This window comes from Pagrus major, chromosome 11 (genome assembly GCF_040436345.1).
Source record: "Pagrus major chromosome 11, Pma_NU_1.0".
NCBI classification, from domain to species: Eukaryota; Metazoa; Chordata; class Actinopteri; order Spariformes; family Sparidae; genus Pagrus; species Pagrus major.
Window position 1 is genome coordinate 26,535,991 of NC_133225.1, and position 26,573 is coordinate 26,562,563.

Below are 26,573 nucleotides of genomic sequence, written 5' to 3' on the forward strand. Positions count from 1 at the left end.
TATGAAGACTTCAGTCTGAGTCTGGAAATTGATTTATTGTCCCACAATCAGTGAGGGAGATGTCCAGAAATCTCCCGTGAGTTAAATGCCACTGAGGTTCCTTTAAGTTGCAGCTTCTTTCCGCTCCATCACTGTGAAATTAAAAATGTAAACGATGAGTTGCAGAACATCTCACAGAGCCTTCAGTTTACAAAACCAGCCGTGTCATTGGATTGAGTAATGACTCCAGCAGTGCGACAGATGAGGGGGGAGGCGCAGTTGTTGTAGAAAATGACTTGGTCATGATTTTTTGTTTCTCCCACAAAAAGAGGAAGACCATGGAAACCCCTGGGCATTGTAGGAGCTGCTGTTGGTTTTGGGAAGAGGCCCCATATAGGCGTCGTCCTATCATGCCTGCTTTGATCCACATGCATTTGCATGGCAGGGCAAAGAACACAGTTAACAGTTGAACGGGTTAGAAAAAAAGGGCCAGCACCAGCGTGGATTGTTGGTTTTTGCTCGCTGCCTAAATTTGCTCCACCAAGCGAGTTGCTGTTGCAGATGGGCCTGAGTGAGTGGAAGAGGGCAGAGAGAGGGGGATGGGAGGCAGATGAGGGGTTTATGGTGTGCTGCAAAAATGTCCATATGGGATATAATCACGGGTTTAGCCTTAAAACACTTTCCTGAAACATTTGGTGAAAATCTGCCAGTTGATTGACCTTATTTCACTTTTTCTTTGAGTTTAATCTCTTCATGTTTCAAGAAATACCTTTAAATTCAAATTGCAATTGCAGTAAAATGTCCCCTCGTGTTAAACTGTCTACTTCTTTAAAATGTACAGGCTGATTACTGGATTAAACTGGAGTCCCAGCAGTGTGGTGTCAGCCTAGAGGCTAATAAGCGAACAGCAAACGGATGAGCTAAGAGGGCAGGCGTGTCACACGGCTAATTTAAAAGAGGAGGTAGTGAAAGGGATTATCCAGGGATCAGAGTTCAATCCAAAGCTTGCAAAACATGCTCAGTGTGCTGCCCTCCTTTGTTTCAAATCACAGTCCTTTATTTCACATCACAATTCAGCCAAAAGAGCCAGAACAGTGTTGTCAACATGAGCGACATGCCGGGAATCTTCAGCAGGTCGTCACTCTTTCTGATCTGTAGTTCATCTGCTCGTCACACTTCCTGTGAACACGTATGACACTTGAGAAGGTTGTCACAGATGTGATGTAGAGAGGTCACAGGGTGATGTGGAGGTGGATCTTAAGGAATCATAAACTCCATCAACCCATGGTAATAACCCAACAACTCACCAGGGTCCATTTGTTTTTATGCTGTTTCTAATTCTCAGCTACTTCAGTTTACACTTTCTGTGCCAAATAATGGACACCTGGAAGTTTTTGAAGTTTTTCAGACACTTCATTTCACTTCACTTCACTTCACATAGGCTACACCTTGTAAAACGACTTGTCATCTTCAAACTTTGGTTTTTGTACAGATTAAACAGACAAGATTTAATGTGTTACTTAATGTGCTTTAGAGGTGGTGGTAGGTGGATTTTGTTACACTTTGACAAGGCCAGGCTAGCGGTTTCCTCTTGTTTCCAGTTTTTATGCTAAGCTAAGATAAGCTAACCAGATGCTAGTTGATTTATATTTACTGCACAGACCTGAGAGTGATATCAATCCTCTCTACAAACTATCAGCAAGAAAGCTGATTAGTGTTTTTCCCAAAGTGTGTAACGATTTCACTGAAGGTCCAGTGTGAGGATGAAGGGGGATGCCAGAAATGTCAAAATCATTTTTCATTTCAATCATGATCATTTCAAATCATTACCATATGCTTTTATTAGTGCATCAACACCTAAAACCAAGAATTGTTGTGTTTTCATTCAACTTAGAATGATCCCTTTGTACCTACAGAGAGAGCAGGTCCTCTTTCATGAAACCTGCCATGTTGCACGGCCATGTTTCTACAGTAGCTCAGAACGGCCAAACCAAACACTGGCACTAGAGAGGGGCAGTCATGTTTTCAGTGAAACAAGGGTTTTCAGTTGGTTGCAATCTGCAAACGCGCTGCTTGATACCCCTAAATACTACACACTATACCTTTAAATAAGTATTTAAAGTGTTTCATATTATGTTTCCCTCAAACTTTTTGACAGCTCAGCTAAAAAATATCTGATTATACCTCAAAATAACCAAGTAAAGTAGACGATTAACTTTAAGTTGTTAAAACTTTTTAGCTTGTACAACTTAAATTTGATAGTCTACTTTACTTGGTAATTCTGAGGTAATCGGTTTCCTCAATTTTTTAAAGATCACCATTCAGATTTTACAGTGTAATGATGCTTCTCAGTGGCACTTTGTGTTTCCATATAGTTTTAAGAGATAAAAAAAAACTCATGATATCAGATTGTGTTTGGTAAGGAAGTAGATTGAAGTGGTAATGGAGGCTGTAAAGTCTTACAGGGCTGTTGGCAGCTTTGTGCAGTGCCTGCCAAGTGTCACTCAGCATGAGCAGTATAACCTCAAACTGTTTACAACCTTTCTAACCTTTAAATGACACCTTATTTCCAGATGATTCTGACCGGATAAAATGATAACATGCGCAACGAATCCCTGAGAAAAAGTTTGGTTTTATAGGACAAGTTGTCTAATGATTAAGCCCTCGGCTCAACCTGTTGTGGGTTTTGTGTGAAAACAAAGCTGATCCAGTGATGGGAAACTGGTGGAGATATTTGTCCTCAGAAAATCAAACCAGTGTGTTTCGAGCCCTGCTGGTGGAAAGATCGGCACAGTTATTGATCCTAGTTTGCGGTCTTTAATTTGACTTGCCTGACTCGTCTTTTCCATAGCCTACTTCCCTACTTTGCCCCCCCCACCCCACCCTACCCTCCGCAGTACTCCAGTGAAGACATGGAAAGTCATTAACAAGTGCCCCCTTTGTTGCCGAACAAACACAGATGGTATTTGGCTCACGCATGGGGGATTAGCTGAACCCTGGGCCGGCCCGGGGAAGCAGGCAACCACTTTACAAAGAGCTGCAGGCCTGTGTGGGTGTCAGAATATTTCTTAAACTGCAAGTCAGGAATCAAGTTGTGGACATATTTCTGACGAATGTGGCATGAGAGCACCGCTGTTTCCACAGTTAGGCATGGAGGTTTGCTCGTTTGTGGTTTTGGGGGGGTTGTGTAAAAGCTGAAGAAACCACGGCGTAAAGTTTTACCGTGCCACCGGACAAGGCAGCGACACACACATCTCCTCTGGCCCCCCCTAGTGCTGTGGGGGCGTGCAGGACAGCAGGGAGGGGGCCAGACGGAGAACAAACCCCCATTTGTTCTCCAGGCGAGGCGTTGACTGCAGCGCTGACAAGAGGAGTGACCTTCCGCTTTGTTTGAACAACAGGTCAAAGGTAGAGCCGTGCCCCAGTGCATTGTGTGCCTTGTAGTGTTTGGTGGCACATTTGAAACACTGAAAGTCTGAATTGATTCGAAAGAAACATTTAAATCAGAATGCTTTAAGCTGCAATTATCTGTGGCTTTAATTGAATGTTTTGAAGTTTCAGGGGTTTGTTTTCCTTTATCTTTGAGCCGCTAGTGATTGCAACAGTGATGGAATGTAACTAAGTTTATCTACTCAAGTACTGTACTGTACAATTTTGAGGTAGTTGTGCTTTACTTGAGTTCATGCTTCCTTCCACTTCCACTCCACTTTATTTTTGAGGCAAATTTTGTACTCCACTTAAGTTACTAGTTATTTGCAGATTACATATTAGATTAGATTGCATATTACAGATTATGTTTTCAAATAATGTATTTTATGTGAAACTTGATTTAAAAACACGGACTAGATAATCAGAATAATGACAGTACAATACAGTAAATACATACAAGTAAATATGATATACTTTACTCTTACTTGTACTCTCAATATTTAAATAGAGTACATGTACACAATTGCTGCTTCTAGAGGTCTCTGAATCAAAACAAAACAAAAGATATAAGTAGTGTGGGATCATCGGAGTTCTTGTCTTCATTGTTAACCAAACACCATCACTAATGAAAATCTATGTACATGACTTTATATTTATGTTACGTGTAGTTACGTTCACCGACTTCCTTCTTCACTCTCTGACAAAGTTATAGCAACAAAGGACCAAATGAAACACACCAACACCGTGAATAAAAAGAGACGTCTGTAAAACTGTCGACAGGACACCTTGAACTGCAAACAAGGTCAATTCTGACTCTTTGTATTATGAAATTTTGATTCATGGAGGTTTCATATTTGTAAACCTTTTCTCAATCTATCGGCTGAGTTGGAACTCGCAAGTGGAGCAACAGGTGAATCTCGACTGTGCATTATATTCGGCAGCCCGCACAACCAGGAAGTAAACCCAGAAGCTAGAAAACGTTTTTTGGCACATGTGCCGCCCTAGCAGTTCTCACTGGAGTGAATAGGCACCATCTTTGCATTCTGTATGTAGTTGTGTTATTGAATCTATGGGTAGGCAAGGCCAAAAATAACAGTGACACAGTGGACTGGCGGATCTCCTGCATGGTTTGCTGTGGTTGTAATGTCGACTGTCACTGAAGAATCATTCGGATTGGGCGACTTTCACTTTTACCAAATTAATATTTAAACACAATATCTTTACTTTCACCCAAGTATGACTTTTGGGTACTTTTTACAACACTGGAAAACACAGGGCTCATTCTACTCCTCGGTCTTAACCAGCCATACATGTGGCTGTAGATAAATGTGCAGTATGTGTCGCTCGTAGCTCTGCTGGTGTAAAGCCAAACCCCGACAGTTTAAATGTGAGAGAACAGACACCCAGCATGCGCTTGTTTTCAGCTTGGCTGTGAAAGAAAGTGAAGCACCTGCAGGGGAGGCACACCTGTTCACCCCTGAGCCCATGACCTTGTGTGTGTATACGTGTGTGTGTTGACATTTCACTGAGCACGTGTGTGTTTATGTGTGTGGATCAGGCACCAACAGGGGCTAAGACACAAAAGTAAACACGGGCACTGACTCATAGCGGGCTAATGATTTACCTGAATGGCTGTATTCTCCTCACTTCAGACAAACACAAGCACATGTGCACACGCACGTACACACGGTTTGACTGAGTGGTGTATTTTTAAAATGACTGAAATAGAAAGAACTCAAATGTGTCTGTTAAGTAGTCATGTTTGCATTTGAGGCAAAAAAGATGATGTTTTGTTTCATGAGGCAGTGCCAGTGTGAAACAGTCCTGCTGTTGCTGAGTGATGATCTGCCTCACAGCACAGGCAAGGTCAGAGGGTCCACTGTGCTTGAGTTTCCATTTTGAGGGAAAAAAAGATCAAATGTTACACTACCTCTCTGCATTTTATTTGCACACTCTTGACAACAAAAGCAAGGCTTTTCCAAGATAAAGATAAAAACACATGGCTCATTTCTGCTTCCAGGCAGTCGTTTCCCTCCGATGAAACAAGCAGATTATTATTATCAGTGAAGTGTCAGCCATGATTGACACCAGGAAGCGGGAGGATGTTCACAAAGCATTTCTCTCTTTATCTGTTTTGGAAATCAGCGCGTCTAGAGGAGCGTTACGCAGAGTGAGTGTATCTTGTGCTCATACCAGATTTCATGAAGATAAATGATTACAGAAGAATGTGAATCAGAGCTGAAAAACAAAATGCAAACATGCCGCCACAGATCAGCTACGCCGGCTCACAGGGAGCAGGGGGACGTGTTTGATTGCACAGACGTTTTATGATGTTTTAAGTGCATGTTTGCCTGAAGCCGTGTTAAACTGCGACCCTGCTGACTTCGAGCTGTCATTGTGCTCGTCCACCTGAGATGGAGGGCTGACATTACGCCTGCGTGCCTGTTTTGGTATGAGTTGTTTTTCTTCAGAGCCACCACGGACTGCCTCAGGAATGCACAATCTCTCTCTCTCTCTCTCTCTCTCTCTCTCTCTCTCTCTCTCTCTCTCTCTCACTCTCTCTCAGTATCTATGTGTGTGTGTGTGTGTGTGTGTGTGTGAGGACATGTTGAATCTCGAGGAGGGCACAGAGTTGTGAAGGGGCTTTCAAAAGCAAGATAACAAAGTTGCTGTTTTTTTCTGTACAGATGGCAGCTGCCACAAACAGTACATTTATTCTTTATCTTTTTTCAAGTCGGGACAGATTCACAGCATAGAATAATCATCAAAAAATCAAATCCCACATATCATAGCATTTACAGTCTGAGCTCATATGTAATGAGTACATAAAACACATACAGTACATTTGAAATTTAAAAAGAAAATACCATGAAATGATTTTAAGCTCAATGCTTTTCGATGCTGACATGTCGATGTGCAGAAGGTATAATTATTATGTTCACCAGCTTCATCTATTCACATCAAGTACAGCTGTGGTTGGTGGAATATCAATAACTTTGAAGGTATTTAGTCATTAGTTTATTAGCAGATTAGCAAAATTAGCAAAAGGGAATTTTTCAAAACAAAACATAATGCAGACAAAAAACAATTTAAAAACAGTTGAAAGGGTATATAATGTGGCAAATTGAGCTGTATGTCAGTAAATTAAGCAGAGATGGCAAAAATACACACATTCTTTACTCAGGTAGAAGTTCAGATACTTGTGTAGAACAGACTCTGGTAAAATTAGAAGTACTGATTGAACTAGTCTAATCTCCTATAGGCCCGGTCACCTCTGGTCCTCAGCCTAGATTGTGGAATGGCCAGCAAAGCTTTGGCTGATGATCTCAGGTTGCAACCGGCCACATGGCGCTGATGAAAAGTCAAGGGATCACCAAAGCTATTAAGATTTGTCTTGTAGAAATCATGATTATCTTTGCCAAAGTCAACAATTCATCCAGTAGTTGTAGAGAAGTTTTCATTAAAGATCAAGACTCCTGATTAACTGTGACTGAAGTGACTGATAGTTCAGTTCTGTAGAAACATACCTGGATAAACAGGTAGAAGAAGTCATGGTTAATACCTTCTGACACCTGAAGAGAAAGAAGGTGACAGCAATTCATAGAATTTCAACGATATTTACCTGTTGAATCTATTTCTTTCACTCTTATATCCCATATTCAAAAGCTCTTACTCTCATGTAGCTGAAATTTAGGTGTCATCACCTGAAAAAACCTGAATTTAAGGTTCATTTTCAAACACTTGACTGTCCACTTTATTCTCCAGAGATTAATGAGCGATGGACCCACAATGCCAGACAGCAATAGACTGAAAAGCTGTAAGCCTCGGGCTCCCTTAAAGAGCAGAGTCGGGACTTACTGGGATTAAACAGTGAGCGTGTTAAATTGTGCCCTCTGTTCTTCTCACTGGGCCTGAAGGGATGTCAGTGGATTTACGGCGAATCTTATTGTAGTTTGCTGTAAATAGAAGGCAAGAGAAACACCTCGGGTGTATAGGAGATAATCCAGAGATTCAGAAGTGATAAAGTAGGAGCACCTATTTACAGAATCCTAATCAGAGTCAGTTACAAAAGCTCAGGGGATTGTGTCATTACTTTGGGATTTCTGCGAACGGGGTTTAGGTTAGTGGTGCAAAAAGATTCCCTCAGAAGGCACCTCTAAACATATAAATATTACCTAACATATGTTGAAATTAAAGAAAGATCATTATCAACAACATTTCTAGCATATTGGTGTAAGCTCATCTAACAATGAGCTCTGTAAGGCATAAAAAACAAACTTAGCTGTCAGACGTAATTAAAATAAAATGAGCGTAAACAAACTCCTGCTGAGTGGAATATTTCTCCAGCGCTTAGGTAAATTCAGAGTATGAAGAAAATGTTAATCATGTTCACCACGAAGCTCAACATTACAGAGAAAGAAGGCATATGAGTGGGTCACGTTTGCATCCCTCGAGCGGATAAATAATCACACCCTCTACCAGAGATCTAAGTATGTTGAGAGCCAAAAAGAAAATCCCTGAAACAATATGACAACCTGCAGCCTTCAGCTGAAAAACCTGCATATTCATATTTCACCACTGCTTAAATCAGCAGCATGAATACATCATAATGTTCGTGCCAAAAAACAAATGCATGAAAAATAAGATCAGACAAGAGAAGAACTTAATCCTCCATTGAGAAATGCAAATACTGCACACAAAACGAAAGATGAAGCGTATCGTCACAGCACACTGATGGTGTCAAATACACAAAACAACAGAGCGAAGGCGCTACATGGTAAACATGTAGGTACAAGCACTCGGTGTATGGAGCGGTGATCACTGGTATCTTCGTGGAAAACTGTCGCCATGGTCCAAAGCTGCAAACAGCCAGGGCAGGAAATCTCTTATTCTGGCCTGAAGTGCATGTTCAAACCTAACAGCTGATAAGATAAGTGACCAAAACACCTGCAGCCACAGCAGTGTGACCTCTCCTCAACAAAGCCATCTTGAAGCAGCATAATTGGACTGTTGGCAGGTGGGCTTTCACTCGTTTTTAAAAATATGCAGCAGCAGCGTCGCAGAACAAAACTGCTTCATTGCAAGACATACGTCGGATTAACGGTGCAGTGTGCATGTGTGGATTCACTGTGGGTGTATTCATACATGTCGAGTAAAGGATTCCACATTTGTTTGCAGCAGCACAACCAAATGTATCTGACTGAACTGGCTCTACACTTCATTTGTAGATTGTTTCCTGGCTTAAACTTTTCTTTTAAAGGGTAAACCCACTGATTTTACACATCAAAGTCTGTAACCAGGTCTTTGGGAGTACAATCGTTCAGACAGTCAAAGAAGTCATTTTATAGTCACATCTTTCACTCACTCTCCAACCACACATGTCCGTCACATATACAGAAACATTTGGCTTTAATTCAGCCCTCATACATCAACACTGAGCTCTGCATCACTGCCTCTACACTGCTGCCTGTTGTCAGAAATGTAACGTGAATTTTGAACGTTCAACATCATGTCCATTAAATGTGAGCTCACGAGCCGTCTGTGACAAGCTTGTTCAGATGTGTTCTGCAGTATAACATGAGCAGAGCCACATCACCAAACTAAATGCATATTGGGGCCATAAATGAGTTTAACCTTGAACTGCATGTGAAGAAGATCATTGTATAAAGCCTTCCTCTAACCTGCTCCTCATCTCTGCTTGAGGATGCATTAGCCGCTAGCGTAACACACCTGAATTGCTGACTGAACTGTTCTGAGTTTCATTGTGGGTAGTTTAGGCTCCAGAAGAAGAATGCATGGAATAAAAGGATGATATCTGTGATTTTACATCATCAACTCTTTTCATTTTCTTTTATCTGTCCATCGTGAGTCCTTTCACTATAGTGGCAGAAGTTCACCCAAAATGGAAAATTGAATCATTATCTATTCACCCTCATACCGATGGAAGGTCAAGTGAAGTTTCAAAGCCCACAAAACATTTCTGGAGCTTCACAGCAAAACAGCGTAGCAGCATTCTCCTAAACAACTGAAATAGATGGGGACTTGTTTTAAAACGTACAAAACAGCCAAAAAGACGAGGTGCGACACTTTTAGCTGAGTGGCTCCAGTGGAAGGTTTTGGCTTATAAAAGGCTGTAAATAACTTTAAATCTTTTCAAATCAATTTGGCATCTCAGGGCTTCCAGAGACTTAGATTACACTGAACAAGCTGTATGGAGCCATTTAATGATTTTTTTTGTTGTTGTTGTTCTTTCACGCTGTTGTGAAAGAAGAACGCTGCAACGCTGTTTTGCTGTGAAGCTCCAGAAATGTTTTGTGGACTTGTAGACTGGAAACTACACCCATCAGCACGAGTGTAGTAGATAATGACTAAACTTTCATTTCTGGGTGAACATATCCTTTAAGCCATATAAAATATATTCTTGTTACTCTTTGTAAACATTCAGTGTGTATTAGTTTGGAGCATGAACAATATTACTGATGACACTCCCCCAGCTGTCTCTGAAAACTGATCCAGCGTCATGCAGAGGGAACAGAGAGCAGACACTCACCACAAAGAGCTGTCACACTGCCAACAGCCTTTCTTATTCCCGTATTTTTCCTTTTTTTCCCGCCCCTTCGCCTTTGATGAAAAGACATGCCAGCGATATTTCAGGGGCTTAGTGGAGACAGACAGCGTGGGTTTCATGTTTTCCCCCGTAGCTTTTGTCTGAGCCGCGGGAGGCTGAAGTCACAGGTGTGAACGGGCCGTCACAGACACCAGGCCCCCCGACACTTTTGGCTGCCGAGTCACGCCCGACTCCAATCAGGCATCTCCGCAGACGCCACAGGATCAACCGCAGAAACAATGGGACCTCAATTTGCAGCCAAGAGAGTTCGCCAACTTCAGCAGCTTAAAAGAGAGGGAAAATAAAAGCTTATTATATCTGAATGACACCTCTGCATAGAGATATATTGTTGGTGATTTGTCAGGTATTAAAGCTGCTTGTGTGGGAGGAGAATAAGTATTTATCAGTTCAAGTGTGGGAAAACAGGCTGAGCCTCAGTGATGCTGCAAAGAACAAATTCAACATCCACTCACTGTCTTCCTGTAGCTGTTTATCTCACACTGTTTTCTCTCTTTCAGGAGTACTGAAGGACTACCTGCGAGAGCTGCCCTACCCGCTGATCACCAAGCAGCTGTATGAAGCAGTGTTGGAGTCCATGGCCACGAGGCCTCTGCGGATTGGAGCGTCGGGCTGCGAGAACGACCAGGCCGACTCTGAGCACACCGTCAGCCTGCTGGACAACCTTCCGGAGGTGGAGAGGGTGAGGAAGACAAACATCTCCTGCTGCCTCTCACAGACATCATTGTGTCAGAATATTGTCACTGAGGTGGTGGCGAAAGGGATAATTGTGGCGCAGATAATGATGGTTATAATACTACAGATCACTACTGTCTAACTTCTGTTACGTCGGCTTTTTACACCAGGTGATATTAGTGGTGGTGTTCAGTCCACGAGCCTGGAGCAGTCTCATTCTCTCTACACCATTTCACTCATTTTGGATAGATGACAATAAGTTTAAAGTTTAATTGCAATAGAATTTTGAAGGAGATACTAATATCTTTTTTTTTTTTTTAGTACATCACATATAACAAAGATCACAGAGAGACTAAGATTTGTGGAACATTTTCCAGCTGAAAAGTAAACCTACCTGAAACATACTGTATCAGCACTACTTATTGGGTGACATTAAGGGTGTTGCAATATCATGATACACAATATACATTTAATGTTTTTATTCTTTCTGTGCACTTTTTTAAAAGTTATGGTTACAGATTCTCTCCACCTCCCTACAGTAGTATTTTGAGGGTCATTTATTTGCCAAAAAATAAACAAAACATACAGTAAACAAAGATCGATTTGATTGCTGGCATTTTTTGCAAATTTCTACAGATATGGTAATAATATTGTTATCATGAATCTGTTAAAACTTGTATCGTGACCTGACGTATACATTAAACTGTCACTAATATCTGATTACTACCAACAATAAGTAACACTAAATGCTCAACTGCTGCAACACAAAACATAAAACTGTTCTCCCCATTACAACCCTGGCAAATGTAACTTAAGATTTCCAAGCAAGAAATCTGAATTTTCGGCTTTATAACATTTCTGGAACCATGCAGAGCCCCGTAACACAAATTAATTTCAGACAATGACACACAATATCACAACTGCTGGACATATAAAAAGATGTGTAGCAATGCATATAGTTGTAGCATTAACTATAATATTGCTTTCTTTGCTAAAAGTTACATTTCTCGTCATTACTAATTTACTGAGAATTATTGCTCTTTTTTAAAAAAATATTTTAGCTTCTGATACGGAAAATGTGGCTTAAATGACAAAAACAGAAAAAACACTGAGACTAAATCTAAGCGCTGTATCGTAGGCAACTGGACTTGTTTCTGAAGCAAATCCAGTTGCCTACGATACAGCACTTAGATTTACCATGACCTGGATGACTGAGAACCTTCATCAACACTGAGACTAAGCCTCCCCAACCCGACTACCCAGAAACAAAGGCAAGAATATATGAGGCAAATTACAATAGTGTAAAGAAATTGGACAGACATACAAAATGAAGCTGAACAGGCAGTAGAATAGAGTTTTTGGGAGCCAGAGGAAACCAAGAACAGTCACCAGGTGTTTTTTAAGACACGAATAAATGCACTACTTCGACACCCTGCCTCCTGATATAATCCAAAGAGGATCCCCAAATCTTTGAAAACTAGACAGACAGAGTACCTTATCTCTTAAAGGTATATACAGCAAATCATATCATTGAGCCATTTACTATAGCAAGGAGTCAATGAGGATTTCCATTCCCTTAAAATAACCCTCTTGGCTACAACCATGCCAAACATGAGAGCCAGCTGACACTCATGGTAGATGAAAGCAGTATTCAGAACAGCCCAGTGTACAAGAATATAGACTCTGACTGCTGAAAACAGCCTGATAAAACAGATTTTGTAGTGAAGCTCTGCTGCTGCCAGCGGTACTACTACAACTACTAATCATAATAATAACATGTCTGATTTGTTTGTGTGCCTGCTGTGTGTGTGTGTGTGTGTGTGTGTGTGTGTGTGTGTGTATGTGTGTGTGTGTGTGTGTGTGTGTGTGTGTACAACAGGTGACACTGCGGAGGCTCCTCGACCACCTAAAGTTGGTAGCGTCCTACCAGGAAGTGAACAAGATGACGTGTCAGAACCTGGCGGTGTGTTTCGGCCCGGTGCTGCTCAGCCAGCGTCAGGAGGCGTCCTGCCACACCAACCGAGTCTTCATCGACTCTGAGGAGCTGGCCAGCGCGCTGCACTTCAAAAAACACATCGAGGTCCTGCACTACCTGCTCCAGCTCTGGCCAGGTGAGGGCTTGTTTCATCTTTCTCTTTGAAATTAGTAAATAAATGTCATTTTTAGATAAAGATTTGCAGGTTTTTTGGTTTGAAACACATAATTTTTTTAAAGTAAGTTTGTAGGAGCCTCTAGCTCTGCCTACTCTGGGGTACAAATCCATGCCAGCTCTGCGGTTCAGCTCTACAAAGGGCTGTTAAAGGCCTGCGCTGCTTTGATCCTTGAGGTTACCCACCACTGGCATAACTACAGCTCTGATAGCCGTTGGCCACCATCTGTGGGCTGCTGAGATGAAACTCTCCACAGAGTGCTTCATCATGGCAGACTGAGCCAATCATAGCCAAGCCAGTAAGCCCCAATGTAAACCAAACCTCTGAGGCGTGGCCCACCGTCTTTAGATAAATCACCAACCAAGGACAGAAACCAGACAGATACCCAGCACCGGCTTCTCTCTGAGCAGGTCATCTGTCTGTCTGCACAGCTGTTCTCTGCAGCTGCACCTGTCTGCTCAGTGTGAGATATGAAGGGACCCAAAGATCATTGAGGAGGGAGAGCGATGAAGAAGAGCTGCAGGCGGAGGGGGGGGATTTGTATTAGTCACAGCAACTACTTGGATATTTTTCAACCTGAGGTGTTTAATTTTTTAAATGTTGTGTTCACCTCGTCTCTAATCAGTGTGTGAGCCGTTCAGTTGCTGCTGGAGTGCAGTTAATCTCGGCCGCTGTAGAAGACTAAAACAAAACATTACAAAGACTGTATGAAAATCCATTACTGTTACATAACCTCATTACTGTTGTAGTAGTTGGCAGGTTGCCTTTTCAAACCTCAGCTGAAAAAAAAAAGCATTTTCTTCTGTGGGTCATTAGCATTTTCACATTAACATTAAAGGGGCAGTTTATCCAAATCCAAAAGCACATTTTTGTGCTGTTTAGATTGTTTTGTTGTGAGTTGCTGAGTGTTGGAGATATCACCCGTAGAGATATCTTCCTTCTCTAGACTAGGTTGGACTAGATTGCAATCAGCTTTTGTTGCTTAAAGCACACAAAAATATATTTTAAAAACTCTACAGCAATGTCTCTTTCCAGAAATCATGACCAGGTTACTCAATATGATCTACAGACCTTGTTGTGAGCAGTTTCTTGAAGGAACTATTTTGTTTCTGTCAAACTACACCCGCCAACTGCATCGCCGTGCAGAAGAAAGCATGCACTCACTCATGGATTAAATAAAGGCTTCCTCCTCAACTGAGCTGTAATGTTAGGTAGCTCAGTTAGCTCAGTTAGCTTGGCTGAATCCAAATGTCCACTCTCTTCAGTCGTACGTCCTGTGACATGTTCACTGTCATCACGTCGAGTCTGTGAGGGCTTAAGACTCACTGACTGATAGACAGGCCTAAAGACTACAACAATAAAGTGCATTTGATTACATTTATAGCCTGTACTTCTGCGTATCATGATGTGGAAGAATATTATGTCTGGCCTACATGATTCAAGTAACTTTTTAATAAAGTAATCGCTTTACACATTCATAATAGGTTATTTTACTTCACTTCCATGTTGCAATGAATTTTGGGTAATTAAATCAGTCTGTCAAGTCTGTTTTAGGGCCCTTGTGCACTGAATTAATTGTTTGGGAAGACACACACAAACGGTCTGCAAGACCAGTGAAGTCCAGACATTTGGATGCAGCCGTAGCCTTGAATAGATGCTGCTTCCCTCTGCACCGAAAGAAAAAAGCTCTTACATAAAACTGCCCACAACAAGGTCTGTGGATTATCTCCAGGAACTGTGTTATTATTTCTGGAAAGAGGCATTGCTGTTTAGCCTTTCAAATGTATTTTTTTTGGGGTTTTTTGAGCGCCGCAAGCCATGTACCTCCTTTATATTCCAGAGAACACAGACATCTTCAAAACAATCTAGATAAAAAGCACTACAGGTGAAAGGAAAAGTATGTATTTTGTATTATGCTGAACTGTCCCTTTAAGGTTATGAGCTTGTATGAAAATCCATAATACAATTTTAAATATTCACGGTCACTCAAAAACAAAGCTCTCTTACTTTGTCTTAATCATACGAAAGTAGTGCAATGATTTTCTCTGGCCTTCATCTCATCGTCAGTTTGCCTCCGGACACGTTGTATTTAAAAAAATCCTAACATTCCTAACATCACACTGGACGGACAGATCTTTGGAGCTTGTGACCTGCAGCTTTAACCAGATCTGCTGATTGACGTCTGAAGACTCACTGACTGTGTCTGGTCTGACCTCTAAGTTTAACTGCATCCTCAGACTCCCACATTGAACCAATCCTGTGTAAACCGCTGACGTCGAGCACCCTCCGCCCTCCTTTACATCAACTATAGGAGGAGACATGCGGAGAGGGGAAACTGAGTGTAGCAACTGAATAAGTCAGCATATGTGAATCCCATAATTGCAGGTAGCCTGGGTGAAGTACAAGTGGAATTTCAAAAGATAAACACAGAAAAGTGCAAAGATATTCAAGAGGATAGAGCGTACATGCAGACAATGACAGAGGGCGATGGGGTCAAGTAGTCTGAAGAAAATGGTTTTAATCTGCTCTCCTGTGTCTGGCTGATGTCACCCACCTAGTGCCTGTAATGACCTTTAATAACCCTGACATACCTGTCAGTCCAGGCTCAAGCCTTTGTTTACACCCTCAGTGGCATCTCCATTCTGCCCGCATCCCCACAGCACAGAGGACGCCTGGACTGTAATTAAAGACATTCCAGGCTTAACCTTAGCCCTCGGCCCCCGAAGCTTCACCCTAACATTTCACAACCATTATGGGATATTTTCAGACGCCTCTTCACACTTCTCACGCACATACCTCCCAGGCATTGTTACGCAGGCAGCCCTCAAGTGTGCATGTCTCCGGGCAAGTGCAAGGACTCCAGGCATCTACTGACACTATTGACAGGAAGTGTGAGAGAGCATGAGCATCATGTGTTATGAAGAGGCCGAGGAGGTGTCCAGTGTGAATAATGTCGTAACTGAAGAGCTGCACATGGAATTACAAAAAAAACCATATTGGGATTATTTTGGCCAGTATTCACACGGCAGCCATTTTCCTCTGACATCATGCTCTAGGTTTTGTTATCATTTCGCCACTTTCCGACTGATGAGTAACTGAAAACATGATGGATAGTGAAACTCTGGTCATATTTCCAGGTAAAACAACATGTTTGATAACCCATGATTTTTTAGAGTTAATATTGCCTTTCATTTCATTATCATTTCACTGCCTCATGACGACCCATTAGCTTCAGTTAGACAACTACTAACGTTGGCATTCAACCCCTTCCTAGCTAACATTACCACTTGATATGCTACACGGTATGATAGGAAAGGCTTGAAGGAGCAATATGTGAGAATTTTTTAGTTGAAAACACAAAAGCTGTGACGTTGTGTAGCTAAAAGACATCCATGTATCAAGTGCGTCGAAGAGATAGGCCTATCTACTGAAATTAGCATGCTAACCAGCTAGCCCCAGGCCTGAAAACCTCTTTCTCCCAGCGGTCCATAGCTGGCAGTGTAAACACCAGCATGGCTATCTGAACTAACAAGCAAACAGCAAGCTAACAATCATGGATGGAGAAACCGAGTACAGTTAGCAGCAGTTAGCAGTTACTCTGGTGATATACTTACGTAGAGCACCTTTAAAATAAAACACACACCTTGTACACATTTATTTAAGCCTGGAAGTGAAATGCTCTGGATGTAATCAACGATAACTAACCAAACTAACCAGCTGGAACGCAGCAGCATAACATTATCCCAGCATTCAAGCTTCCCACTCCGAGTGTGACGTCAGAGGAATATGGTCTGTTGCGGTATGATTCACAATCACTTCATATGTTTATTTCGCTTCACAGTTTTCAACATAACTGAAAAAAAACTATTAAAATCACAATGATGTGACATATGTTGGAGTCTGTACCAAACAAACATCTGGAGAACAAGATTTGTTTGCCGCAGCATCTCTGCAGGACTTCATTATAAAGCTCAGTGTCACACTTTTTATCAAAAAATTGCAGCTCCTTACAATTTGGGTGAAACAAATGGTTACACAAACAGAATGACAGGAAGAAGAGGGGAACGTGTGTGATTGTGGTGCGCGAGCATTCGTTTGTGTCTTGTTATCACGTGCAGGGATAACACTTTACATTTTACAAACACATTTTTGCCCGTTGTGACACAAGGTGCAGTATTTTCGTCTGCTTCCTGTCCTCATTTTTTCTGCTGACGGCTAATAACTCCAGTGAATCATGTCTGAGATTAAATGACACGTTGCCTCTTAGAGGAGGATAATTTCTGTTTGTTTTAAGGTGATAATTGCTCGAGTCTCTCGCCTCGAGGAGAGTTGCAAGGCGTGCAACCGCCGCGCATAAATACTGAATCTGCAATTGCCACTCTTCATGAATGGAATGGAGTCAACACGGTTCATAATTCATTATTTTTGGTTTAAGGCATGGAAGGAGAACATCTGAAGCTTCCAAAACAAACTAAAGTTCAGTGTTGATTTCCTCTTGTACTGTGCGTGACCTGCAGCCTCAAACCTTTAACTTTTTTTTTTTTTGTTCCTCTCCTATCCAGTAAGCGAGAGCTAGCGGTGTCAACAAGTGTAGGTACACACAGATAAAGACAGACAGGTAACCGGACTGTGCTGGTTGTGGTGGAGTGCTCACTGTTTCCTGTTTTTGGTGGCACAGTCAGATGATTCTTGCCCAAACAAGGTTTCAGTTTAGTTAATTTTTAAGTTTGGTTTAGTCAACAGGTGATAACAAACAGTGCAGAAGGATGGCATCAGAGTCACAGAGTGTGGTGGTGTGACTTCAGCATGTGTGTGTCTGACTTTGAGCACAGCATGGCATGATCACGTTTGAATTATTTATCAGGCTCCCACAGTTTAATTAACTTCTTGTTCACTTATCTACATGTTTTAGTTGCCCTTTTTACAATGGTTGTTATTTTCAAGGCATGTTTTTAAAATGTCATATTGATCATGACGTTACAAAAGGGGGATAAAGGGTCAGTTCACACAAACTACAAAAAGTCATATTTTGTCAGTTACTCCTAATGGTACCTGGATCTGCAGATTGTTTCAGTTTTTCTCATAGTAAAAGATTGATATCTAGACTCATTTGGGCTAAATGTGTATTTTGTCATCAAAAGGACAGAGATTGAGATTGATTTATAAAAGCTTGGGCAAAAAAATATCTCTACGTTGCTAGATACCACTAGTGATATATAAGAAAAGGTTTTTTTTCTTCGTAATTTAGGTGAACTAACACTTACAAAAACATTTTGTCATTTTGGGAAATATTCTTAAAAATAAAGATCCCCTCCACACATGTATTAAGACACATACAAATTCTCTAATATGTGTCTGACATGGTTCTGCAGGGGGGGAAATGTATAATTACCACATTAAAATCCTTTAAATGGCACCTATTTCTCCCTGATTAAAAACTCCTGAATATATGTATATACACATTGTTTTATTTAAAAATAAATCACACTTGTGTTTGCTGAATATTGGACCACTGTTGGCTTCCAGACTATTTGGTATGTCACAAATCATGCTCATGAGCCCGTCTGTGAAAACAACCTTTTAGTGTCAAAGTCTGCACATACATCATTCTACACAGAAGCTCAAACAGTCGACTGTAGGAGCGAGAAGAAAAACACATTTTTGACTGGAGGCGACTGCAAAATATTCACCTAATAGCGCTTCTAGCTGTTTCCCCCTTTTACCAGTCTCTATGCTAAGCTAAGCTAAGCATATTTAATGTGCTGTACGTATTTTTTTGCAAAAAAGCAAATAAACATATTTCCCAAAATGTCGAACCATTACCTTAAGACTCTTCAAATGACCTGAATACATCGGACTAACTCTCCATCTGTTGTCTCTCTTGCTGTTTTCTCCTCCAGTTGTGGACCCACACGGCCAGTACTCCTCTCAGCCCACTGCAGCCTCTTTGGCTCCGGCCTCATCTGACCTGATATCAGCTCCTCCGTTACGGCGGAGAAAAGAGCGCCCCCAGGTCCTGAACCTCACTGATGCGGAAATGGCAGGAGTTCTGCGGCCTAGACCGGGACGCCTGGACAGCCCCAGCAACCGCTACGCCGGCGACTGGAGCGGCTGCGGCGAGAGCTACTTCCCCTGTGACATCCTGCTCCCTCCCAGCAAAGAGGAGGCGGACTATGATGACGTGCCCTCCGAGGATACAGAGGCAGCTGAGGAGGGGAAGGAGAAGCCTGAGGACGCAGAGGAAGATGAAGGGCAGAGGGTAGCGAGCCCTGCGTCTGAACCTGCCGAGCTGGAGCAACCTCAGAGAGACGAGGCGGTGAAGGAGGGGGAAAAGGAGGAAGAGGAGGAGGAGAAACAAGTAGAGAGTGATAGTTCTGGCAATGGGCAGCCATTAGAGGACAAGGATGAGGAGGAGGAGGAGGAGGAGGAAGAGGAGGAGGAGAGGGTGTGCGACCACATCCTTCCCCCTCGTCTGCCCAAAGAGCACACCTACCAGGCGTACATGAAGATCCAGGATATCAGCCCCGTGCTGAGCAACAGGGTCAACCTGAGAGACCTGCAGGAGAGCATCGACACTCTGATAGGAAACCTGGAGAGAGAGCTCAACAAGAACAAGCTCAACGTCGGATACTGACTCCTACACACACACCTCTCCACTCACACACTCATAAAGCCTGATGAGGTTCGGGGAAGAGCTTCTTCACCGATTGAGGTGCTTCAGGATTCAGCAACAGTGTTTCCATCCTGTGATCCTGTGACGTTGACATGACAGCGTTTCGTGGTGCTGCTGTACGAACCTAAACGATGAGATGAGAAGAAATGTAACGGGGCACTTCTGGCATTTGTACCTTACCCATAGACATTCCGTAATGTTTTTATTTTCCTTTTATTTTGTCGACTGTCTTACTTTATGTTGCTGTTGTCAGTTTGTTTCAGTCCGGTTCTGTGTTCCATGTTGTTATTGTTGCTTCTCTTCTTATTAGAAGAACCCATTGACCCCTCAGGGGTTTAAAAGGTGCCTTAATTGTGTGAAGGTGGTACGTCAAGAGGAAAATCCACCCTGAAATAAAATGTCTCCCCTCGTATGATCTTGATTCAGCGTTTGCAACTTACAGGATCACCTCGTGCAAGCTTTTAATCGGTGATACTGATCCAACATTTGTAGATGGAAAGTTACTGATGTATTTCTTCACTTATTAAAACCGACCAAAGCGTCCCAGTGCTTCCAGAGTTCCCCCAAGTACTTTTTTTTGGCAGTCTTCTAAAGCAGCATTTGAAATTTGGACTCTTCCACATCTTTGCGGTAGTAGGAAAAAAATCTGGGATGCACTCTGTCTTTCAATTAGGAATTGGTTTCCAACAAAAATATAGAATTAAGTAATTAAATTAATACAAAATGTACAAAGGAAACAAATCCAAGTTTTTGGTCTTGCAGTCAAAGCCAGCCATCTATCACTTTTGGCAGTGGAAGAAATATGTTCCAGTATTTAAATGGACCCTTCTATTATTGGCAGGAACATTAGTCTCTAAAGCTGAATGGGAAACATTGTTTTCTGACTCTTACCGTCTATTTTCAAGCATTTAAACCAAGATCATGGGAGGAACATAAGTACATTCTGTTTGAGAGTGGATTTCCTTTTCAAGGCAGCAGAGAGCTTTTCTATTGAGGTATGAAACACTAAATGTTGTACAACAATAATGCACTTATGAGGCAGGCAGTAGTTTAGTAGATTGTCATAATATTTCATGCAGTAAAAAAAAAATAATATTGACTGGACTGAATTGAGGAGGAAGAGCCGCCACTGAAACCTCCTCTTAGAGATCAATATGAAAAAATATGGCTTGACATGTATTTACTTTCAGCATTGTTTGATACTGCACATCTATTAGAGTTAAATGTAAGATAAGGGTAATACAACTCAACAGAAAGCTGATTTATATTATCTGAAAAAGGCAACTAAAAACAGAGAAGCTGTGTTTCATGTGGCTTCAGAATTGTCCAACATTTTGAGAAGTTCACTTATTCACTTTGTTGCTGAGAGTTACAGGAGATGAGAATATTCAGACCAGTCTCATGTCTGTGTGCTAAATATGAAGCTAGAGTTAGATGCGGGGTTGAGCGATTATTTGGCTGAAAGGAGTATCATACAGATAATGTACTTTTTACAGATGCAAGTATAATCCAAATAAAATGTGTCAGTATCCGTATCCGTTGGGTAGGCTAACTGACTGAAGTTTATTATTATTCAAGTTCATAAAAAACTTCTGTAAATATTTCGCTTATGATCCAAAACATTGATCTGAAGCTCAATTTTGAGCATGTTGTGTAAATAGCTTTGGAATAAATCTGGTTAGCCACGGCCACTTCTGATGTCAGCAAACGCTCACTTCCCGTTTAAGTCACGACCATTTCAAGTATGGACAGTAATACAGATAACTTAGTTGGGTAAATTGATACAGATATGGATAACGGTGTGCTTGCTCATCCCTAGCTAGAAGATAGTTAGCTTAGCAACTTCTGATTCACTCTGATTTGTTTCATCTGTTTGGTTGTACACGGTCATCACGCTATACTTTAGATAAGCTAACGTGAGAGTGGTGTCAATCTCCTCATCTACCTCTCGGCAAAAAAGCTAATTAAAGAGAATTTCCTCAAGATGTCGAACTAGTACTTTAAAAACCACCAACCAGTCACCTTTCTGCTTTTCATAGCTTTTTTGGCAAAACCGTGAAACAGCCCAAATGTGAAGCACAATGTTCGGCGCAGCAGTGGAAGATGTTAGCGGAGGGCCTCAGTTAGTACGACTTAGCTAGCTGCCTAAATCGACAAAGGACGTTTTCAGCAATCCAGGGATTCAGAATGATCAGTATTTAACCTATATGTATATGTATATAATTATATAAATGTATTCGGAGTATATTATTTTTACAGCTTCTATTTCAATGGCGTATTTAAATACTTCTGATGACCTCGTGTAGTGTTGACTTGTAGCAATAGTTCGCTTTTTTCCTCCCCTCAAGCTACCTGTACACATCTTAATGTGCTGGACTAATGGTACAACTCTAGCTGTAAAATATATGATAAAATCGTGCTCTTGCAGACAAAGTGATATTGTTATTTTTATCGTATTGTGTATATATTTGACATTGTTTCGTGTCTCTGGTGGACTAAGCTGTGTTTTTTGGTGTTTTTTATTTTTAAGGTACTGAACGTTGCATGGTCAAAAGCTTTACTGACATAAACAAGGCTCCTTCTCATCTGCCTTTGTATCTGATATTTATGTGTAAAAAGACTTATTTTGCAATGTATGCTCGTTTGTTCGTCACCCTGTTCCTTCAATAGACAGATGGCTGCATCGGTCAAGGTTTTTTCTCCAGAGGACTTAAAGGCGGACAGGGGTTCAGCTCGCCGCTGTGCTCTATCTTGCAAATTGTATGTTTTTGCTGTGAATACACAGGATATTCACTCATTGTCTTGTTTTAAACATTTTAATATGACAATTGGAGAAGATATTTTCAGTCTTACCAAATGAGCATGTTTCCAGAATCTTTAATCAAATGTTTTATTCTAGAGGATGAACTGAAAAGTGAAACCCAGCTGCAGAATTGAACACTTTTTTAAAGAATGAGAAATGGGGCTTGGCTTGAAAAAGGATTTACCTGGTAAGATGGACATTTGGTGAAGAATTAGCTTTTCTTATTTATATACTCTTCGCTTCATCCCCTCACCCTTCTGCATGGTATTTGTTCACAGTCCTGTGGGTTTCAGCTTTTAAACCATCTGTCTGCCCGGCCAACACAAACAGAACCAGGGCCTCATTCACAGTATAGAAACAAACATGTACTTTGATCTCATATAGAATATATTATATAATTTGAATTTCTTCAGATGCTAATGTGAATTCCTGCCTGCAAACTCTTCAAAGATCCAATTTGACTGAGATGTTTTTATGAGAAAATATAAAAGTCATGATAAAAAAGAAAGATTTCCTCAGCTGTGGCTGGTTTAACACACTTGTTACTCTTCCTGTCTGTTTTAGCATCCTCTCACCTTCTTACCTCTCTGTCGCAGATTATATCAGCAAACCACATGCATAATTTTTTATGTGTACATCTAACATGGTTAATCTTCCTGTCTTCACCTCTTTGTCCTTTGGAGAGAAAATGTCACATTGAAAGCATCACTAAACAAAACAGAGAAGTGCTTTGTATTGATCCTGAGAAATGTATGGTCATAATAAAGTATATTATTTTACATTCATCTGTGGACTGTGTGTCTTTTTTGCCAGACAAAGAAATGTAATGGCTCCTGGACTCATATAATCTGACAATGGTGTAATTAAGCTTTCATCTCAGAGACATTTCCTTATTTTTACTACGTTGTTAGTACTTCAAACAAAATCAAGGTTTTAGATGGAAGATCACTCTTCTGTAACACTGACACTGACATAAACTGAATGACCACAGCTACCCAGAACTAAAACACACAAAGCTTCACTAACACTGAAACAGGATTTCACAGATTTGATTGTGCAGCTGTCTAAACAGAAATAAAAAGGAAAAAAAATAATTTCTGTGCCTAAAATACCAAAATATCTGAGTTTACACACAGTTTTAGCGCACAGTTAACATCCTCTCACTCCCACGCACACGAACAAGCCTGGTTTCATTCACATAAACATATAAAAACATGAAATATGCTGCATGTGGCCCAGTCGTCATAATACTCGACCCTGCAGCCGCACTCTCCCGACCTATTCTAAACACCGTCTTTGTTTTATGAAAAGCAGCTGACAAAAGATGACCTTAACTTCAGCAAACTGGACTCCTGTGTTTCTTTTGCAGATTCTTTTGCTGTGGGAGCGTTGTGACACAGCTTCAGAGAGAAAACAGATAAAATAAGTCAGGGAATTGCCCTTGTTGGCTTGTGGGAATCTCCCAGAATGACTTTCAGCTTCAGGGACATTCCCAGGATGCAGCTGCATTTAGCCATCCAGTAAAATCCACTGCTGGGAGGCTGCGTTTTCACTGTGGCTCCCAAAAACCAACATGACCGGCAGAACTGAGTGTGTCCCACAGGTAGACCCCAGAGCAGTTTGCTGAAACAGTTAAGTATTTTTTTTCCAAAATGAGATCTGAAATCAGGACCATGAAAATTGCGCCCAAGCGGCTCCAGCTGAGGTGATACACATCTCTGGCAGTTAGCATGAGAAGTCAGAGCAGCCGTGGGCCTTTCAGCACTAAATGGTTTTATGCCGTGTTTGATGTCACTACTGTAGGTTCATATCATGTTTTAAGGCTGCCTTGAACAGGTATGAGAGAGCTCCAGGGTACAGAATGTACACATACCTGTCTGCAGCCTGCAGCCTTGTTTTATACCCCCGCTGAGGTCAAGGAAAAAATACGTACCTGCACTAAACTCTCATAAACAGTCAGAGTGGAATTTTTCGTGGAGATGGAGCCAAATATTTCTCTGACATTGTAAAAATGTTTAGGATTTGTTCCTTTCAGATGCAGTCTGCAGTTATTTTCGGTCGCTCGAGATGTAAAATGATCTCGACATTTTATATTCTATCTTCAAACATCTGGAAAATAGGTTTTATGTTTGGACTCAGGTGCCGACTGTAATCGTTCCAAGTGGCCGTTTTAAAAGCACTTTGTCCGTGTTTGACTTGCAGAGCAGCTCTCAGCCCCAATAAAAGCAAGAGTGAAATCCCATATGAAGACAGAGGTAGACATAATAACACGGAGCCTGTTTGGACAGTCAGGGTCGCCACTTGATATCAGGCCGTCTGCCCGAGTGAACTGAACTAAACTTTTGTTCATTTCTAATTTGGGAGAGAGAGGAGATATGGGTCTCTTTAGGTAAACATCCTTGACAGCCACCTGCATGTGAAACCAGACCTTTTCTCCCCGTCGTCTTCTCTCCTCTGTTCCCTTAATCTCTCTGCTGACCTTTGAGTCAGTATCACGGCTGCAAGTCAACCAGCCAACCACAAACACAGTCTTTGTTTCAGACTTTTTTTCCATTATAGTGTGGTGTTAACTGTGACAGTAAGAGCTGAGCTATGAGACGTCACAGCAGACATTTCAAATCATGACACGTGCGACATTAAAGTCAAGCTGTCGGTGATACTACACTGGAATATCTTGATTTATTTTGTTACAGCACATCCTAAGTAAATAAGGGCAGAAAAATCCCCCAAAAGCCTGTTATTTTTATGTTGTGCACGTTAAACACGTTTAACAAGAAGTGGTATCAGGTGTGTGCAGCCAAGGTGAGCAGTCTTACAACCCAAACACTGATAAATCACTAGACGGCTCTTGATCACAGTTAGTTGATGAGTTCATTGAAAACACCTTCCACCTCTGAACACCTTCCTCCTGATTGGCCCTTGCAGTTTTTTTGGTAGCCCATTAAAGTGCTCCGAGTGAGAAGGTCTGTAAGTTGTGCTGATGACAACAGTGGACTACTGGGATACTTCAGCTTCCTGGCTCATTTCTTTCAAAAAGGGAAATTTGTGACTAATATTTCTGCCCACAACATGACTTGTAGGTCCAATATGATATATTCAAATTTTGGCCATAAGCGACATCCTCTAACCTCCTTTAACTGCCCTGACGCACGTAGCTGCACAGCGAGGCCTACTTGTAGGCAGTAAGCTAAACACACTTCAACTAAAGGCTGAAGTCATTAGTTTGCCTTATGTCTTGATGAGAAATTTAAATCTAGTGATTACAAATCAGAAAAAAAACTAGAGACCGTTTTCAAAGGTGATGCTTGGTGAAAAATTAGAATCGTAACAAGAAAACTGTATTCACTAAAAAGACTAGCTGTCTGGTTGAGCTCAGCTGCTGATTCATGGACACCAGAAATATTTGCTGGTCTTACTGCAGCTTAGAGTGGTGGCTACGAGGAGAGAGCCGAAGTCACGCCTCTTCCGATTCGCCTCATGGGACCTTATTTTGGAAAAACTGCGAATGGAGAGAGGCCAATAACTTTTTGATCCTGCGTGTACTGTGCCATGAACTACACATATGATGTTTGTCAATATAAAGGATAATTCTACAACTTGAGAAAGTCTCAGTTTGTCATAAAACTAATGAAATATAAACTGAAAATACTTAATTTTGAAGACTACACAACTAATAGTCGTGTTAGTGACGCTGTCTCATTGAACGTTTACCAAAACCCGTAACTTAAACATTGTAGAGTCGGCCCTGTATATGAGCTCAACTCTACTTTCACATAACTGCAGGTGTCAGTATGACGTGTGTTGAGCGAGACGATGTAGTTCTCATCACTAAGCAGCTATGTTGACCAAGATGCCAGCATCCCATAAACGTAACATATTGTTTTGAAGGTGCTAAAAACATTTTTCTTCTGTCTGAGCAATCCTACAATTTTCCCACCAAATGTAGAATAGTTTGGCTTATTTCTTCTCTGCTTTCCACTTTTTTTCGGTGCTCTTCTCACTGGTTTGAAGGGGCCGAGTCAGTTAAAAATATTTTTTAAGACTTGATGTTTAAATCAATATCTGACGACAGTCGGTAGGTTGTTTGCTTATGTTGGTTATCCACTGTCAATCAAAGTGAATGAAAACAACCCCACACAGGCCAGATGAAGCAAATTAGCTCAGCTTATGACAGTTCAACTCAATAAATAATAAGCAAAGATGTTTTTGTTTAGACCAACTCTAACTTTATTTAGTTAG

The 26,573-nt window shown here is 41.3% G+C and overlaps 1 protein-coding gene across 1 annotated transcript in view; it reads left to right on the forward strand.

Annotated features, from left to right (window-relative positions):
* syde2 (synapse defective 1, Rho GTPase, homolog 2 (C. elegans)) overlaps positions 1-23,119 on the forward strand; it is a 56,530-nt gene extending 33,411 nt beyond the window's left edge. The window contains exons 6-8 of the mRNA XM_073476158.1: positions 10,534-10,715; positions 12,588-12,819; positions 18,759-23,119. Of these exons, the coding sequence (XP_073332259.1) occupies positions 10,534-10,715; positions 12,588-12,819; positions 18,759-19,492 (1,148 nt within the window). The 3' untranslated portion in view covers positions 19,493-23,119. The remainder of the gene's footprint in view (positions 1-10,533; positions 10,716-12,587; positions 12,820-18,758) is intronic.
* Positions 23,120-26,573: the final 3,454 nt, after the last annotated feature.